The 16,172-nt window shown below is 51.1% G+C and overlaps 1 protein-coding gene across 1 annotated transcript; it reads left to right on the top strand.

Moving 5' to 3' along the window:
* Positions 1-349: 349 nt before the first annotated feature.
* LOC139829415 (F-box/WD repeat-containing protein 10-like) lies at positions 350-8,414 on the top strand. Its single transcript, XM_071816905.1, has 12 exons — positions 350-595; positions 687-814; positions 1,238-1,271; positions 1,672-1,901; positions 2,410-2,537; positions 3,443-3,635; positions 3,828-3,847; positions 4,593-4,714; positions 5,061-5,122; positions 6,142-6,278; positions 6,976-7,134; positions 8,117-8,414. Exons 1-12 carry the CDS (start codon positions 451-453, stop codon positions 8,355-8,357), a joined length of 1,599 nt encoding a protein of 532 aa, XP_071673006.1. The 5' UTR covers positions 350-450; the 3' UTR covers positions 8,358-8,414.
* The last annotated feature ends 7,758 nt before the right edge of the window (positions 8,415-16,172 follow it).

Genomic DNA, 16,172 nt, shown 5'->3' with positions numbered 1-16,172 from the left:
CAGCAGCCTGGGTGGCTGTCAGCAGAGCCCTTCCCTGCAGGGCCGGCGGTGGGGAGGAGCAGCACACAGCCCTCCCTCCTCTGGGGAGGGAGCTTTTGTTTGCAGACTAGAACTGGGATTCCGGGCTGTTCGGGAGCCCCTGCCTGCTCCTCGGGACAAAGGGGAGTGGGAAGAGTTGTCATCCCACACACCTCTGCCCCCCAGCCTTGCTGGCTTGAATTGTCCTGCAAGACACTGAGTGTCCAGTGTTTTCCTTTCAACAGTACAATAGTGAAGGGTTTAAGGAAAATCAGCCAGCTCTTGCGGTGCGCTGCTAACAACAGCACCATTAATAGCCACTGAAGCTCAAGTGCTTACAAAACTGTCATTTCCTCTGTTTCCTAGGTGGTCACCCACCAGCAGTGAGCTGCTGGCCCCACAGCACCGAGTGCCTCCCCCGGGAGGGTCCTGATGCAGAGGAGAACTCGCCTGCTGTGCCCCTTAACTGGTCGAGATGAGGCTGTGGGTCCTGCCGCCCACCAGTCACCCTCTAATGTCTTTGGGTCCAAGAACTTAATTAGCTGCCTGCCACCTCACCTGTCCCTGTACATCTTTGGTAAAGCTGCCCTCATTTTTCCAAGGGTGGTTTCCCCCAAGGGCCATGGATGGCCTCGAGTGTGGACCATTCTGTCCTTTTAATTCCTCAGGACTTTTGGATCGAAAATCCCTCAAAGCATGTGCATCTGTGAATAAATTCTGGGCTTATCTGGCCAAAGAAGTCAAGAAGGAACGTGCATGTCATAAAATAGTCCAGGAGGGGATCCTATATTTGCAGGTATGATGCCTGGGCTTCTGCCATTATGATGTGCTTTAAAAAGAGGGTTTTTCTGCTACTGCCCAAACCCTTAGATGGAAATGCTTTTACTAGAGGCCACCTCCCACCTTTGTCCTGTTCTTCCATCTGCAGAGTTAAGCCAGGTTAGATGTTCATACTGTCACCAGTAAGCACAACGCAAGAGCCTTTACTGACCTTCAGAGAGCCTGCGACTCTAAAAATGGATCGAAACACTCTTGTAACAAAGAAAACAGGGTTTGGTCAGGAATGCAAATCCTGTATTTCCAGGAGCTGGTGACAGCTCCCTGAGCTTTATTTGCTCCACCAAGGAAGATGGAAAGATGAGATTACTTTGTGAGAAGTCACAGCTGGCGGTTGGGACACAGTAAAGCAGAACTGCTAGGAAATGCCTGTCATGCTTAGGACAGACTTGCCATAGACCAAGCTAAGTGTAAAGGTAAATCCCCAAAGAGAGAAAGTAGGAGATCTTTGTGTGCTTTGATTTGTGAAGAGAGCATTGAAATCTCAGCTCTGGGCCAGCATTTAAAGGCTGCTTCGTGTAAGGTTTTGCGCATTACAAATGAAACTTAAGTATTGCTGAAGATGTTTCGAGAGCCTCTCATCTCAGTGGGTTTGGATTCTGAACCAACTGAGCGCTCACCAGAGATGAGATGCACTTTCAAACTTTTTTCTGTTGAAATGGAAAAGTCTTGGAGGTTCTTAGAAGCTCAAGACTGGATTTTGGAGGAAAAAAGAAAGAGCAATGATTTTTCACAAGAAGTTAAGTCATATACCAACAAGGTGGTAAATGCAAGTCAGGTCTCTTAAGGAACAGTAAACCAGTGTGTGCAGTTCAGATTTGCGTGTGGCTTCAGCGTCCCATGGAGATGCTGGAGCACCACCCGTGAGCAGCGTCCTCTGTGTGCTCGGGCTCTGCGGTGACTGTGGTGCCTCTGCCGGTTCATTCCAGGGGTTGTGCCCCAGAAGAGCAGTTCCAACCTATGCCAAAAGAGTCGATGTGGCAGTTCCAGTGTTAAACGAAGAGGGGGATGTCATTGAAGGCCATGACTGTGAAAGTAAACCGCAGGTATGTTGGAAGGTGTTTGCCTTCCATGGATCCCGCATTTCAGCATTTGAGGAAGAAGGAGGACACATCTTGGAAGATGTGACAGTGAATTTGGAGTTGCTTTGTTCTTCTGGTTTGTACCATCGTGAGCAACTTCTAAGGACCAGAGCTTGCTCAGCACCTTCTGTCACGAGCAGGAGCCTGCATCCCTAAATCCTGCCTTGTCCTAATGCATCTCGCAGGCGTAGCCTTGGGGCCAGGGCTGCGAGCAGGGCCGGGCAGCATCCCAAGGGCACAGCACTTTCCCCAGAAATCAAGGGTGCAGGTGTCAGGCCTTGCGTTTTTGCCAAGGAACAACCCTTGTTTCTGCACCAAGCAGGAAGCTCCTGCACTCTGGGTGTTCCTTACCAACACATTCTGTCTCTGGTCTCATCACTATAGTAGGGACCAAGCCTTTATGTGTAATACTGTGGAATAATGCTACATTCCTCCCTCCATGAGCTACTTTTCCCTATTTCTCTTTGGACAGAGAGGAAAAAGACGGGAGGAGAAAGACAATCTGCAGGAAGCCTATCGTGATCTGAAAACCGACACAATCCAACTAGAAGAGAGAAATGTCTTCTGTGGCTCCTACAGTGTTCGTGTCCTCATGGACCAGTGAGTAGATTGCCTGGCTGCTCTCTGCACTAACCCTGTAGGGCCCAACAGCAGCTTCTGCAAACCTGTTCTGTTCCCTGCGGTCCTTCTGTGGGAATGTGTGGCTGGAGGGGAGAGTCCCTCAGCATCAGTGTTGAAAAATCCTCAGTGTCAAATCCAGTTTTTAATAAAGATAGCAGGGGAATTTTTAAAGACTTAAGGGTTGGTGATCCCCAGTGTATCACAAAGGATGCAGAGCACTCTCCCTGTTTTAGAATTACAGAATTGTTTTGATTGGAAGAGACCCTCAGGATCACGGAGTCCAAACATTAACCCACCCCTAGCACTGCCCCATGTCCCTGAGAACCTCATCTCCCTCTGTCCAGCCCTCCAGGGCTGGTGACTCCAGCACTGCCCTGGGCAGCCTGTTCCAATGCCCCACAGCCCTTTGGGGAAGGAATTGTTCCCCACATCCAACCTCAACCTCCCCTGGTGCAACTTGAGGCCGTTTCCTCTGCTCCTGGCGCTTGTTCCTGGGGAGCAGAGCCCGACCCCCCTGGCTCCAAGCTCCTTTCAGGCAGTTCAGAGATCAGAAGGTCTCCCCTCAGCTCCTGTTCTCCAGCTGAACCCCCCAGGTCCCTCAGCTGCTCCCATCACCCTTGTGCTCCAGCCCCTCACCAGCTCTGTTCCCTTCTCCCAACTCGCTCCAGCACCTATTGAGCTTATTCTCCAGATACAATCTTGAATATGCAGAATTAGGGACCTTGGCTGTGGTGCCCTGCAAAGGATTCACCCATTTAAGTGTGTTGTGTGTCAGGTTGCTCAGTGAAGACCATTAAGCATCAGAGAAATCCCTGTCACAACCTTAGACATGTTGTACCTTGTCACCCGGCTAAAGCTCATCTCAGTCGCTGTTTCTTATCCAGATCAGACCAGAGCAGAATAATCCACTACAGTGGTGGTGACCTGGTAGCCGTAGGCTCTGCAAACCGAAAAGTGCGGTTCCTTGGCATGCCGGGGACGAAAGAAGTGCCGCCTCTGCTCTCTGGTAGTGCTGGGAGCAAAGCTCTGCTCCTCGATGAGAACAAAGGCTTCGTCCTCAGCACAGGCTTTGATCTCAGCATCAGGTGAGCAGCACAGGGACCGTGCCACGGGATACCAGCCTCTTGGAATATCCAGGAAAACATTCATCTTTAGTCCTTCCAGCCCATCTTCGGAATCTTCCTTCCCTCACTTTCGCTATAGTAACGAGGAAAGGACAGTAGATAAGGAAACAACCCCCACTCACACAGGACAGCTTCTCTTTTCCAGTTTCGCCTGGTGACGCACAGGTCTTCCTAAAGTGCCTCAAAACACCAGATGTTTCCCATAGGCACTTGCTGTGAGATTCTGGCCTTGCTAAGGTCAGCACTGAGTTCAGCAAGGCTGGGTCTATCTGTGACAGTTTGGCTGAGCAGGTTTAACAGCCTGGTACCCGCTGCACAGCTGCTCCTTTGCAGACACTGCCCCCTCAGACAAGGAGATGCTCAGCTCTTCCGTCTTATTTATCTCTACATCTCAAGAGTATCACAAGGAGGGGTAAAAGCTGAACAGCAGGTTGTCTGGCTCTGGCACAGCAATACCAGAAATTCATGAAAGGCAGCACTTAAAAAGGGAAAGAGTTTACAGTGACTCAGGCTCTGACCCCCCTGCTCTTCCCTGCTCCAAAATGTTTGTTTGAACAGGTGCTGGTGTTCTCCGAGGCCAACAGGAATCACATTGACAGCAGCCACTAAAGAAACAATTTTATCTGCAAAGCTCTACATTTTAAGGTTAATTGGAGGTAGCTGTGCCTAAGGTGGAATCTAGACATGTGTTTCCAGCTAGTCTGCAGGTAGAACAAATTATATTGGTAAAAAATTAATACTAATCCTGACTTGATCATTCCAAATACTCTGACACCTTAGTGGAATGACTCCTGGCTTTAGCCTAATCTGTAGAGGACAAACGCTGGGCCTGTTAAGTAGGAAATAATTAAATGAATAAGCCATCAATCAAGTTAATCGTTGTATTCCTGTTTTGGTTGGTCCTTTGTAGGTGCTGGAATATCTACAGTGGTGCTTGTGTGAAAGTCTTCAATGGTCACTATGGGACAGTCACCTGCTTGGATTTACACGAAGAGCAGCTCGTGTCGGGAGCCAGGGATGGGATGGTAAAAGGTGAGACCAGGAGCTTCCAGACAAAGGCCGGGAGCAGCGAGATGGGCAGAGTGCTGGAGGTGTGACGGGTGACACGGGCAGCGTCTGAATAGAGCAAGGGCATCAACTGGAGGGTGGAGTTTAGCGTCTCATTTTGATTCCAGAGCAGCCGAAGCTGTGGCCACGTGCACATGCAAGGTCTCTGTGTCACTGCATAAATTCTTGTTACTTCTGCTTTTATTCACTTTTAAAGGTTTTGTGGCTATAAGGCCACACCAGCTCTCGGGGAAAATGGTATCAGCTTGCAGCTTTGCCAGAGGTTTCTTTACTATTAATTTGTGACCTTTCTCCCCCTTGCTCCCAACAGTGTGGAATCTGAGGAGTGGGCGATGTCTCCAGACCCTGCAGCACAGCAGCGCTGTCTGGGTGGTCAGAACCGACGGTGCCCGCGTTGTCAGCGGGTGCGAGTGAGGGCTGGTCAGAGTCTGGGCTGCGGATACGGGCGCTCTGATCAAAGTGAGTTTCTTCTTAGGTGGATCGTTTTGTGCTAAATGTTTAAAAATCTGTGCTAGTTTATCACAGCCTTTGGTTCTTGCCAAAGATGTCCTAAAAAAAAAAAAGCCCCAAACCAAAGGCAGCCTAAACTGGTAAAAGAAACCACAGATTTATTTGTAAGCAAATGATACAAAACTTGTTTGCAAACAACTGTCAATTTTAATGCAGGGTTTGATTTGCTGTGCCTGACCCCATCATTCCTGTAGAAACGTTCACCCCCGCTCCTGCAGGAACATTCAGACCCTGGGAAGAGGTTGGGGTCTGACCAACAGCTCTTGGGGTTGGGTCTCACCTGTCAGCCTAAAATATGAAACCTTCACAACTGGTAACAGTTGATGCAGCTGAAGTAGCTGGATGGCTGCTCTCCATTTTAAAGGTTGAGGCTGGAGACTGCTAATTACCTTAGGAGGTGTCCAGAATCAGTGTTAGTCCACATCTGAGAGGAGTGAAGCTCTTGCTATCTGCAAATTGAGAGCAATCTAGCTGCAAATTGAGAGCAATCTCAGATGCAGGATTTCCCAGCTCCAGCTGAGCTACATTTGCGATTGTCCCTTTCATTACAGTCAGGGCCATTGGGTCTCTTCTCTCCTGGGTGAGTATTCAATGGATGATAAAGGCCTTGGTGTGGTGGCATCTATTGAGCACATAAATAAAGATGGAAAATTAACGTTAATTCCACACCAGCAGCTCATTATCAGCAGCAAGCCTGAAATATTTCTGGTGACTGTAAAACTAACAGTTATCCACAGAGTATATTGGTACATTAGAATAACACCTGATAAAACTACAACATAGTACGTGAGGCTGGTATTGTGAATGCCATGAGATACCTTGGCGTATTTACATCTAGATTACTGAGGGTTACACCTATTTCTTTTATTTTGCAGACATTAGAGGAGCACCAAGGCCCAGTGAAGTGCTTGTCCTTTGACCAGTGGCACCTTGTCACAGGCAGCACCGATGGGAGCGCCCTGGGATGGAGCATGTTGGGAAAGCTGAGCAGATGCCTCGTAGCTTTCCACCACCCAAAGCAGGAATCGGATGCGTTTCGAGTTGTATTCAGCAATCTACTAAGTCTGTAAAGAACACATCTTCCTTATAGAAACACAGAATGCCTTAATTATCAAGCTTAGTATCTGAAATATCCCCACATTCAACGATCTTCATCTTTAAAAGTGTCAGGCACTATGTGATCATAACCAGTGTTTGTCAGTTAAGACCTATAACAACCTCAAATGCACATATTGCAACCACTCGTTCATGAACAGGGATGGCAGGGCATAGTCTAATAATTCAAGGATCATAACCTGTATGCAAGAGGGTGTCATGCTACCTGGTCAAGAGAAGACATGGTCTATGTCAGAGGTGGCCAAGTTATATGCTGAACCCTGCCAACTGTGTACTATGTTATTTTCTAATACTCATTAGAACTGTACCGTCATACTATTTTCTTTTACTTTCCTAGACATAAAAATGCAATTTAAAACACGGCAGATGGCCACAGCCACAGTGGCTGCTCTGAGGATGCGCTGGGTTGGTTGGTTTGGGCAGGGAGGGATTATGAAGGACTTCGCTACCAGGCCTTCGAAATATCTCCATGAGCTTCTTTATTCAGGCTGTTGATGGAGGCAGAGCTCTGCATCTCCTCCAGGACAAAAGAGGGAGCTGATCGCGTCTCCTCGGGAAAGCACGATGGATGTCCCAGCGCTGCCGTGTTGTGTTTCCAGGGAAGTCGTGTCTCTGCAGCTCCTCTATCTCCGAGTCATCAGCGGCTGCGCTGACGGGAACATCCGTATATTTAACTACCTGACTGGGACCTGCCTGAAAGTGCTGACGGCCGAAACCAGCGGGGGCCCCATCTCTTCTGTCCACGTGTCAGAAAACAGGTTGGTGAGGGCAGCTGTCGTCTCTGAACTAAACTAGGTAGATAACTTGGTAATTTAAGGAATTAAGCATTTTTCCTTCTCACAAATAAGCTTTAAAAGGCTCTACTGCTTGTTGACTGCTTTAATAACTTGGTTTTGTTAGCAGTGGCTAAAAATAGATTTGCTTACTCCATCCAGCAATTGACAATTTCCCATTTCTATCCAACTTAAGACACACAGAGGAACTGGCTGCCCGGGCAAGCGGTGGAGTCCCCATCCCCGAAGGTATTTTAAAGATGTGGCACCTCAGGTTGTGGCTCAGCGGTGGACTCGGCAGTGCCGAGTTTATGGTCGACTTCATGATCTTAATGGTTTTTTCCAGCTTAAAAGATTCTATGGACCAACTGTAAAGTTGAATTGAGCACCCAAATTTCTTAGCAGGTTGGGGACTCGAGCCAAGGCCTGACAAAGCCTCTACCTGTTCCCTGCCTTACTGCCTCTTTGTAAAAGCCAACAGTGGAAAGTTCTCCCAGGTGTCCTCACATCTGCACCTCTGAAGTGAAGGTGGTTCCCAGCTTCTGCATAAGCAATGGCTAAAATGCTGGTGTTTTGGTCACAGCTCTGAACCACAGCAAAATATGGGCTGCTATGAAGTAAACTCCATCCCAGCCAGGCCCGCTCCACCCCTCCAATTTACATTGAACGTCCCTAATAATATGGTGTCTCCAGTTTCTTTTGGCATTGCACTGATCTAGCTCACTCTACTGCTGCAAGTTTTCATCCTAATCATCTTGCAACTAAATTTATTATAGAGCTGAATGAAAAGAGCCCCACAGAGCTCACACAGAGGTTGGGTTACAATGTGCAGCACCACCGATGGGGTTAATTGTTCCTGCTCCCTTAAACAAGTGCAGGTCATCTCAGAGCTGTTGAAGTGCCTGCAGGCACTAAGCCCTGGGTTAATGGTATTGGTGCTTTCACAGCTTTTCCTTCCCTCCTTCAGGATGGTGATAAATTCTCCAGCCCTAGTGCTGGTGTTCCAGTTTGAGGACGTCAGCTGGGACTACACCTTGGATGCTGCCCGAGAGGTGGCGGGGAAGACCAACCAGCAGCAGGCGACTTGGAGCAGAACCGCGGTTCCCTGCTGGCGAAGGCTGTACCACGACCGGATGCGCCGCCTGGCTCTGGAACCAGAAGGTGCTGACAGCTCACGTTCTCAACCTGGGTCCGCTGCCGGCCACTGAAAGGCTGGGGAACACCTCAAAATATTACAAACGGCCTCTGCAACACGCTGGCGTTTCCTAAAATGAATTTGAAATAATTGCAAGTATATGGCTGCCTCCGTCTTAATCAATATACAGACTCTCTGCTTTTCAAAAGCGCAGTCTGGGAGGTGTGCTGTTGGTTTCAATGGTTCCGTCACTTGTAGGCTTTTGTAAAACTTTTGTGCCTTTTTAGAAAGGTTTGGTATAAATTCGAGACATTTGTCCAGACAGTGTGTGCACATCCGCAGGCACGTCGCAAGAAGAGCCAGAGGCCACGGGTGTGTTGCAAAGAGCGAGCTTCATTTTAGTTCCCTCTCTACCGGGGGATCTCCGGAGCCTCACGGGAGCTCCCAGCAGAGGTGACACCGGCAGGGACGCAGGCGCTGGTCAGTTCAGCCCTGCTGGGAGCTCTGAGCTGCTGAGCTCACCTGTGTTTCAAGGCTTCAGGCAGGTGCAGCCTCCTGCTCTTTCTCACAACAGAGCAGGAATCTCAGCCATAGTGATGAGGTGCCTGGGGTTCCTCACAGGCCTATGGTATCTAACACAGAGGTTCTGCTCGTCAAGCACACAAGGTCAGTAAAACAATGAGTGTGATGTGTGTGCTTTTTTACAGACAGGTGCAAGTCACTTGAGCGTATTTACATTTAACTAAGCTCCTTGCCAAATCTTCCGCTATATCCCCGTACAGACAGGCGCTGTCGTTTTTCCAGCTCAGTAACAGAGAAATCAGTATTATTCACATTATTACAGCTGGTGTGCAGGGAAACAGGCTGCTGGTTCAGTTCTTATTTATTAGAAAATACTCCAGAAAGCCACAGGACACCTGCGTTTGAGATCTGCCATCCGTGGGAAATGCAATTGGACATGAGCAGGCACCTTTTAAATCGTAACTTGTTCCTGGGGAGCAGAGCCCGACCCCCCTGGCTCCAAGCTCCTTTCAGGCAGTTCAGAGATCAGAAGGTCTCCCCTCAGCTCCTGTTCTCCAGCTGAACCCCCCAGGTCCCTCAGCCGCTCCCATCACCCTTGTGCTCCAGCCCCTCACCAGCTCTCTTGCTCTTCTCTGGACATGCTCCAGCACCTCAAGGCATCAAAAACTCCCCAAGATCACAAGGTGCCGAGATGAACAGCACCTCCCACGATGCTGCAGGACGGAGCAGCTCCAAAGGGTTTAGATCATGACAGATTTCTGTGTTTTGGGGGCCATCTAGCAGCGTGAAAGCAAATGGCACTTGTTACATTGGCTTGAAAGATGCTGATGCAAACCTTGTGTTATTTACTCTGGGAATTGTGTTCCGTGATGCCTTCTTCGGGATGGATGCTTTTGTTAGTGTTGATGTGCGGTTCATCACCTACGGAAGATGCTCTGAAGTCATCGCTTTGTTGGGTTGTGTAGGACTGGTCTGCGTAGTCAGACTTGAACTGATGGTGTATTTAGCGGGTGTTTCAAAAAGATGGACCCAGTTTCAATGTAGTAGGTTTCACAATGGCAATACACTACAGCTACACAAAAATTGTCAGGGTTTAAGGAATTAGCAAGTTTTAGGAACATCTTCATAAATGCTCTATGTTCCCTTCACCTGCCATACGGACAACATGGAGGCGATAGTTGAATTCTCAAGTTGAACTCCCTAACCCCTCTCCAAGTGTTGTCTTCTGCTGAGGTCCCCGCTGTCGTGGTTCTGTTCTTGAGGTCATCTGGATGAGTCGCTGATGGTGGCACAAAAAGACTGTCTTTGACGTACCCCTCCAAGAACAAGTCCCGGGGTGTGACGTTGGGGATCTTGGGAGAATACAAAGGAGAAACAAAGAGTTAACACCTCCGCTGTGCCGGTGTCACCAGGGAGAGCCAGCACGTTTTGGAGGGCTGGTGACATCACAGGGAGCTTTCCTGCCAAGCCCTGGCTCTTCCTGCCCAGCATCCCAGGCTGACCTGCAGGGCCTGGCAGTGCCGCTGCTGTGGCCCATCCCCAGCTGCTGGGGCTTCCCAGAAAGGTCTGGAGCCACGCGGTGCTGGACGCAGCTCCAGCTTCATTCAAAACAGGTGGCAAGCTCAGAAACTCAGTGGCTCCTCCAAGAGTATCCAATGGGAAGAGGCCACAGACAGACCCCAGCACTGGTTATTCTTAGCAACCAGGTGATTTTGAAGACAAGGCTCTCCCTCCTTGCCCCACAGCATCTTTTCTTGTTCCTTCTGTGGTCCGATGCTCACCACCCCACCGGCTGCCGTCATGCTCCCACATCCCCACCTAAAAGCACCACCCATGCTCAAAGCCTTGGAGACAGCCCCAAGGTCTGGAGAGAACTCATGGGCTGGGCTCTGCTGGGACAGGGAGAGACAGGCCAGGATGGTCACAAATCCCAACAGGCAGGGGCAGGGACAGTCACAGTATCACAGTATGTTTGGGATTGGAAGGGACCTCAAAAGATCATCTAGTCCAATCCCCCTGCTGGAGCAGGAACGCCTAGGTGAGGTCGCACAGGAATGTGTCCAGGCGGGCTTTGAATGTCTCCAGGGAAGGAGACTCCACAACCTCCCTGGGTAGCCTGTTCCAGTGCTTTGTTACCCTCACTGAGAAGAAGTTCTTTCTCAAATTTAAGTGGAACCTCTTGTGTTCCAGCTTGATCCCATTACCCCTTGTCCTATCATTGTTTGCCACTGAGAAGAGCCTGACTCCATCCTCGTGGCACTCACCCTTTATATATTTATAAACATTAATAAGGTCACCCCTCAGTCTCCTCTTCTCCAAACTAAAGAGCCCCAGCTCCCTCAGCCTTTCTTCATAAGGGAGATGCTCCACTCCCTTAATCATCTTTGTTGCCCTACGCTGGACCCTCTCCAGCAGTTCCCTGTCCTTCTTGAACTGAGGGGCCCAGAACTGGACACAATATTCCAGATGGGGTCTCACCAGGGCGGAGTAGAGGGGACGGAGGACCTCTCTCGATCTACTGACCACCCCCCTTGTAATACACCCAAGGATGCCATTGGCCTTCCTGGCCACAAGGGCACAGTGCTGGCTCATGGTCATCCTGTTGTCCACCAGGACCCCCAGGTCCCTTTCCCCTACACTGCTCTCTAATAGGTCATGCCCCAACCTATACTGGAAATACTGGAACTTGGGATTGTTCCTGCCCAGATGCAGGACTCTACACTTTCCCTTGTTAAATTCCATCAGGTTATCCCCCGCCCAACTCTCCAGCCTGTCCAGGTCTCTGGATGGCAGCACAGCCTTCTGGCGTGTCAGCCACTACTCCCAGCTTAGTGTCATCAGCAAACTTGCCGATAGCACACTCAATTCCCTCGTCTAAATCATTAATGAATATATTGAATAATATTGGCCCCAGTACTGACCCGAGGCACTCCACTAGATACTGGCCTCCAACTGGACTCCGCACCATTGACCACCACTCTCTGGCTTCTCTCTTTAAGCCAGTTTGCAACCCACCTCACTACTCTCTTGTCTAGACGACACCTCCTCAATTTAGCTGTGAGGATGCTGTGAGGGACTGTGTCAAAGGCTTTACTGAAGTCAAGGTAGACCACATCCACCGCTCTGCCATCATCCATCCACCTTGTTACATTCTCATAGAAGGCTATGAGGTTGGTCAAGCGTGACTTACCCTTGGTAAAGCCATGCTGGCTGCCCCTAATGACCCTCTTATCCCTGATGTGCCTTGAGATGACACCAAGGATAAGCTGTTCCATTACTTTCCCAGGGACAGAGGTGAGGCTGACCGGTCTATAATTACCCGGGTCCTCCTTCTTGCCCTTTTTAAAGACTGGAGTGACATTTGCTTTCCTCCAATCCTCGGGCACCTCTCCCGTTTCCCAAGACTTGGCAAAAATGATGGATAGCGGTCTAGCAATGACCTCAGCCAGCTCCCTCAGCACCCGCGGGTGCATCCCATCTGGACCCATGGATTTATGGACGTCCAGACTACTTAATTGTTCCCTAACCCAGTCCTCATCGACTAAAGCAAACTCCTCCATTAACCTGGCTTCATCCGGGGTCTCAGGGGTACAGGGTTCCCCAGGACAGCCTCCAGCGGAGTAGACAGAGGCAAAGAAGGCATTCAGCAATTCTGCCTTCTCTGTGTCTTCTGCCACCAGGGCACCCACCTCATTCATCAGTGGGCCTACATTGCCTCTGGTATTAGTTTTATCTGCTATGTATTTGAAAAAGTTCTTCTTGCTGTCCTTGACCCCTCTCGCCAGCTGTAATTATAAGGAGGCCTTGGCTACCCTAGCTGCCTTCCTGCATCCTCTAACAGCAGCCTTATATTCCTCCCAAGTGGCCAGTCCCTGCTTCCATGACCTGTAAACTCGCCTCTTCTGCTTGAGCATACCCAACAGATCCCTATTCAACCACGCAGGCCTTCTGGCTCCCTTCCTCGACTTCCTACGTGTGGGGATGCTCTGATCCTGAGCACGGAAGAAGCAATCTCTGAATGCAATCCAGCTCTCTTGGGCCCCTTTTCCTTCAAGCAGTTTTGCCCATGGGATTTCCCCCAGCAATTGCTTGAAAAGGCCGAAATTAGCCCTGCCAAAGTCCAGGGTTGCAATTCTACTTGCTATTCTGTTCCTGCCACACGAGATGCTGAACTCCACCATCTCGTGGTCACTGCAACCCAGGCAGCCCTCAACCTTTACTGCTTCGACCAGACCCTCCTTGTTAGTGAGGATGAGATCCAGCAGTGCACCTCTCCTGGTCGGCTCCTCCACCATCTGCATGAGGAAGTTATCATCAATGCGCTGGAGGAACCTCCTGGACTGTGGCTGGCTGGCTGAATGGTCCTTCCAGCAAACATCAGGGAAGTTAAAATCACCCACAACAACCAGGGCCTGTGACTGTGAGGCCACTCTCAGCTGCGCATAGAAGGCCTCATCAACTTCCTCAGCCTGATCTGGTGGCCTGTAATAGACACCTACAACAGTATCACCCCCGCCAGTCTGTCCCTTGATCCTGACCCATACACTCTCAACTCGTTCCTCATCCGCTCCTGGGCAGAATTTAGTACATTGCAGTTGCTCTCTCACATAGAGAGCAGCTCCACCACCACGCCTGGCTGGCCTGTCTTTCCTGAAAAGGGCGTAGCCATCCATGACCACATTCCAGTCATGTGAACTGTCCCACCACGTTTCTGTAATTGCCACCAGATCATAATCTCCCGACCGAACATAGGATTCTAACTCCTCCTGCTTATTCCCCATGCTGCGCGCATTGGTGTACAGGCATTTCAGGGAGCGAGCAGAGCACACCAATTTCTCCCTAGGGGCACAGGAGGCCACCCGGTCCTCATCTGTTTTAGAATGCTGCCCCACTGGGGCAAGCCCAACTACAACCCCATCCCCCTTCGAGCCTAGTTTAAAGCTCTCCAAATGAGCCCAGCTAATTCCTGCCCCAGCATCCTTTTGCCTCTGCGAGATAAGTCTTTCCTGCATAACACTGTCTGGACTCGAGTCTTATAAAACCAGCCATTATCAAAAAAACCAAAGCCCTGCCTGTAGCACCAGTCTTGGAGCCAACCATTTAGAGATTGAATTTTCCCATTCCACCCCACATCGTCACTTGAAGAGGGAAGGAGTGAAGAGAAGATCACTTGAGCCCCTGAGTCTTTCACCATCCTTCCCAAGACCTTGAAGTCATTCTTCATTCCCCTCAGACTACGGGAAGCAACTTCCTCCCCATCTGTCTGGAAGACCAGCAGCGGGTAGTAGTCTGTCGGGTGCACCAGTCTGGGGAGCTCTCTAGCAACGTCCTTGATCCGGGCTCCAGGTAGACTACAGACTTCCCTAAGATGAGGGTCAACCCTGCATATTGGGCCCTCTGTTCCTTTCAGAACGGAATTTCCTATTACAATCACCCTTCTATCTTTCTTATCAGAGGTAGTCTTCAGTTGTGTAGTCAACCGCCTCTTCCTATGTGATCTTGTAGGCAGGTTTGGCACCACCTCCTCACCTACCTCTTCTTCAAGATCCAGGGCCTCAAACCTATTACGGAGGGGCACCTGGGGAGGCAAATCAGGCAGGGAGGGGGGCTGCCCGTGATGCCGAACTGGAATAAGCTTCCAACCCTCATCTTCTTTTAGGTCATTTACCTCTGCCCGACAGCGACAAGGGTGGGGCTGTCTCAGGACCTCCGCCTCTGTCCGGGAGGGCAGGAGGTCCGTCTCCTTTTCGGGGGTACCTCCCTGGGGCCTTTCCGACCGGCACGTAAGGGTGTTACTCCACCAGTCGATGTCCCTTTCGCACTCCCTGATGGACCTCAGCGTCTCAACCTCCTCCTTAAGCTTCACAACCATGTCGAGCAGATCTTGCACCTGCTCACACCTCACACAAGCAGAGTGCTGGCCTCCCTCCTCCGGCAGCAGCAGGCTCTGGCACTCCTTGCAGCCGGAGACCTGAACAGCCACCGTTTGGGACAGAACTTCAGTCTGCGTTGCCACAGTCTTTTTGAGACATGCTCTCCTTCTGGAGGCGACCATGGTCATCAGCGGTCTGGGACGCTGGCAATAAGTCGGTGGGAATGACAAACAACAAGTGCTCTCTGCACCCCGCTGCGCCAGCTGCCACACCCGCTGCGCCAGCTGCCACACCCGCTGCGCCAGCTGCCACACCCGCTGCGCCAGCTGGTTGCTCCTCTCTGCACCTGGTGGTCAGCGGCTAGTCGGTGCCCTCCCAAAGGTTTTTTCAAGGCAAGGGGAGGAGGTGTGGTCGCCGTCACCGTGGGAACGCCCCCCGCCACGTCAGCCGCTCTCTCGCAATGGCTACCGGGGCTTCGGGGGGATCGGGACCGCCGGGAGTCGCGCTGTCCCTGTACGTTTCCCTCTGGGCTTTCTAATCTCGGCTAAACCTCGTAGTCGACTGAACCTCGCCGGCTCTGGCTCTCGCTGCGCTGGCTCCGATCAGCTGACTCCAGTCGCCGTGGGACACGTCCCCGCTAAGCTCTCCTACCGTCATCGCTGCTGTCTCTCTCCTCAAAGGAAACCATCACGTTCCGAGGATCGCTTGACATTTTCTTCTCCAGAAAATCCCTGGCCTTCACGAAAATCTGTGAAAGACACCCTGGGTTAATTGTTGAAGGGGAGGTGGGTGTTACAACCCAAGGGATGCCCTTGATGATCCCCTGGGAACAGCACCCTGCAGTGCCCACTGCCACCTGGAGCTGAGCTGCTCCATGGGGCCACCGCCATTCTCCTCACTTGGGACGGGCCATCAGGAGGAGCCTCCTGGCGCGGGTCCCCGAAGACCCCAGCAGGGATGGACACCCCACGTACCTCGCTGCTCTCGTCCAGGATCTTGCACTCAGGGGGCAGGTGGGCTGCCCGCTGCTCCAGGTACTGCCACTTCTGGGCCAGGTACTGGAGCTTCCCCTCCACCCCCAGGGACAGGAGAGAGTCATCCTGGAGACAGAGAGAACAACCTTGGTGGGCAAAATGAGCCACCTGGGGTGACGGTGGCTGCACTAAGTGTCACCGCGCTGTGTCACTGCGCCACCCAGCGCTGGGGGGCTACCTGACCGGGCACGGTGATGCCGCGCACACGCAAGAGGAGGCGGTCGATTCTGTTCTCAATCTCAAAGAGGAGCTCCTCGTTCTTCAGCATCTGGGCTCGCGACCGGTCCCGCCGGGCCTCTTGCTCCTGCAGTTTTGCCCTCAGCTCCTCCTCCAGCATCCTGCAGCCAACCACAGCCACACCATACAACTGCACAGGGGTGCAGAGACACCACAAATCCGTTGCAAAAGCTGCTCAGGTTGCAACCCACCCCCCTCTGCCATGAGTAGGGACATCTTCAC

Source organism: Patagioenas fasciata, chromosome 19 (genome assembly GCF_037038585.1).
Source record: "Patagioenas fasciata isolate bPatFas1 chromosome 19, bPatFas1.hap1, whole genome shotgun sequence".
NCBI classification, from domain to species: Eukaryota; Metazoa; Chordata; class Aves; order Columbiformes; family Columbidae; genus Patagioenas; species Patagioenas fasciata.
The sequence above is the reverse complement of the archived record's forward strand: the minus strand, read 5'-3'. Positions and strand labels throughout refer to the sequence as shown.

Bases quoted from the DNA above. Each gene is read 5' to 3' on its own strand.
- LOC139829415 (XM_071816905.1), top strand. From the start codon at position 451: ATGCAGAGGAGAACTCGCCTGCTGTGCCCCTTAACTGGTCGAGATGAG. The intron at 2,538-3,442 runs GTGAGTAGATTG...TTTCTTATCCAG, and splicing joins GTTCGTGTCCTCATGGACCA to ATCAGACCAGAGCAGAATAA. The intron at 7,135-8,116 runs GTTGGTGAGGGC...TCCCTCCTTCAG, and splicing joins GTCCACGTGTCAGAAAACAG to GATGGTGATAAATTCTCCAG.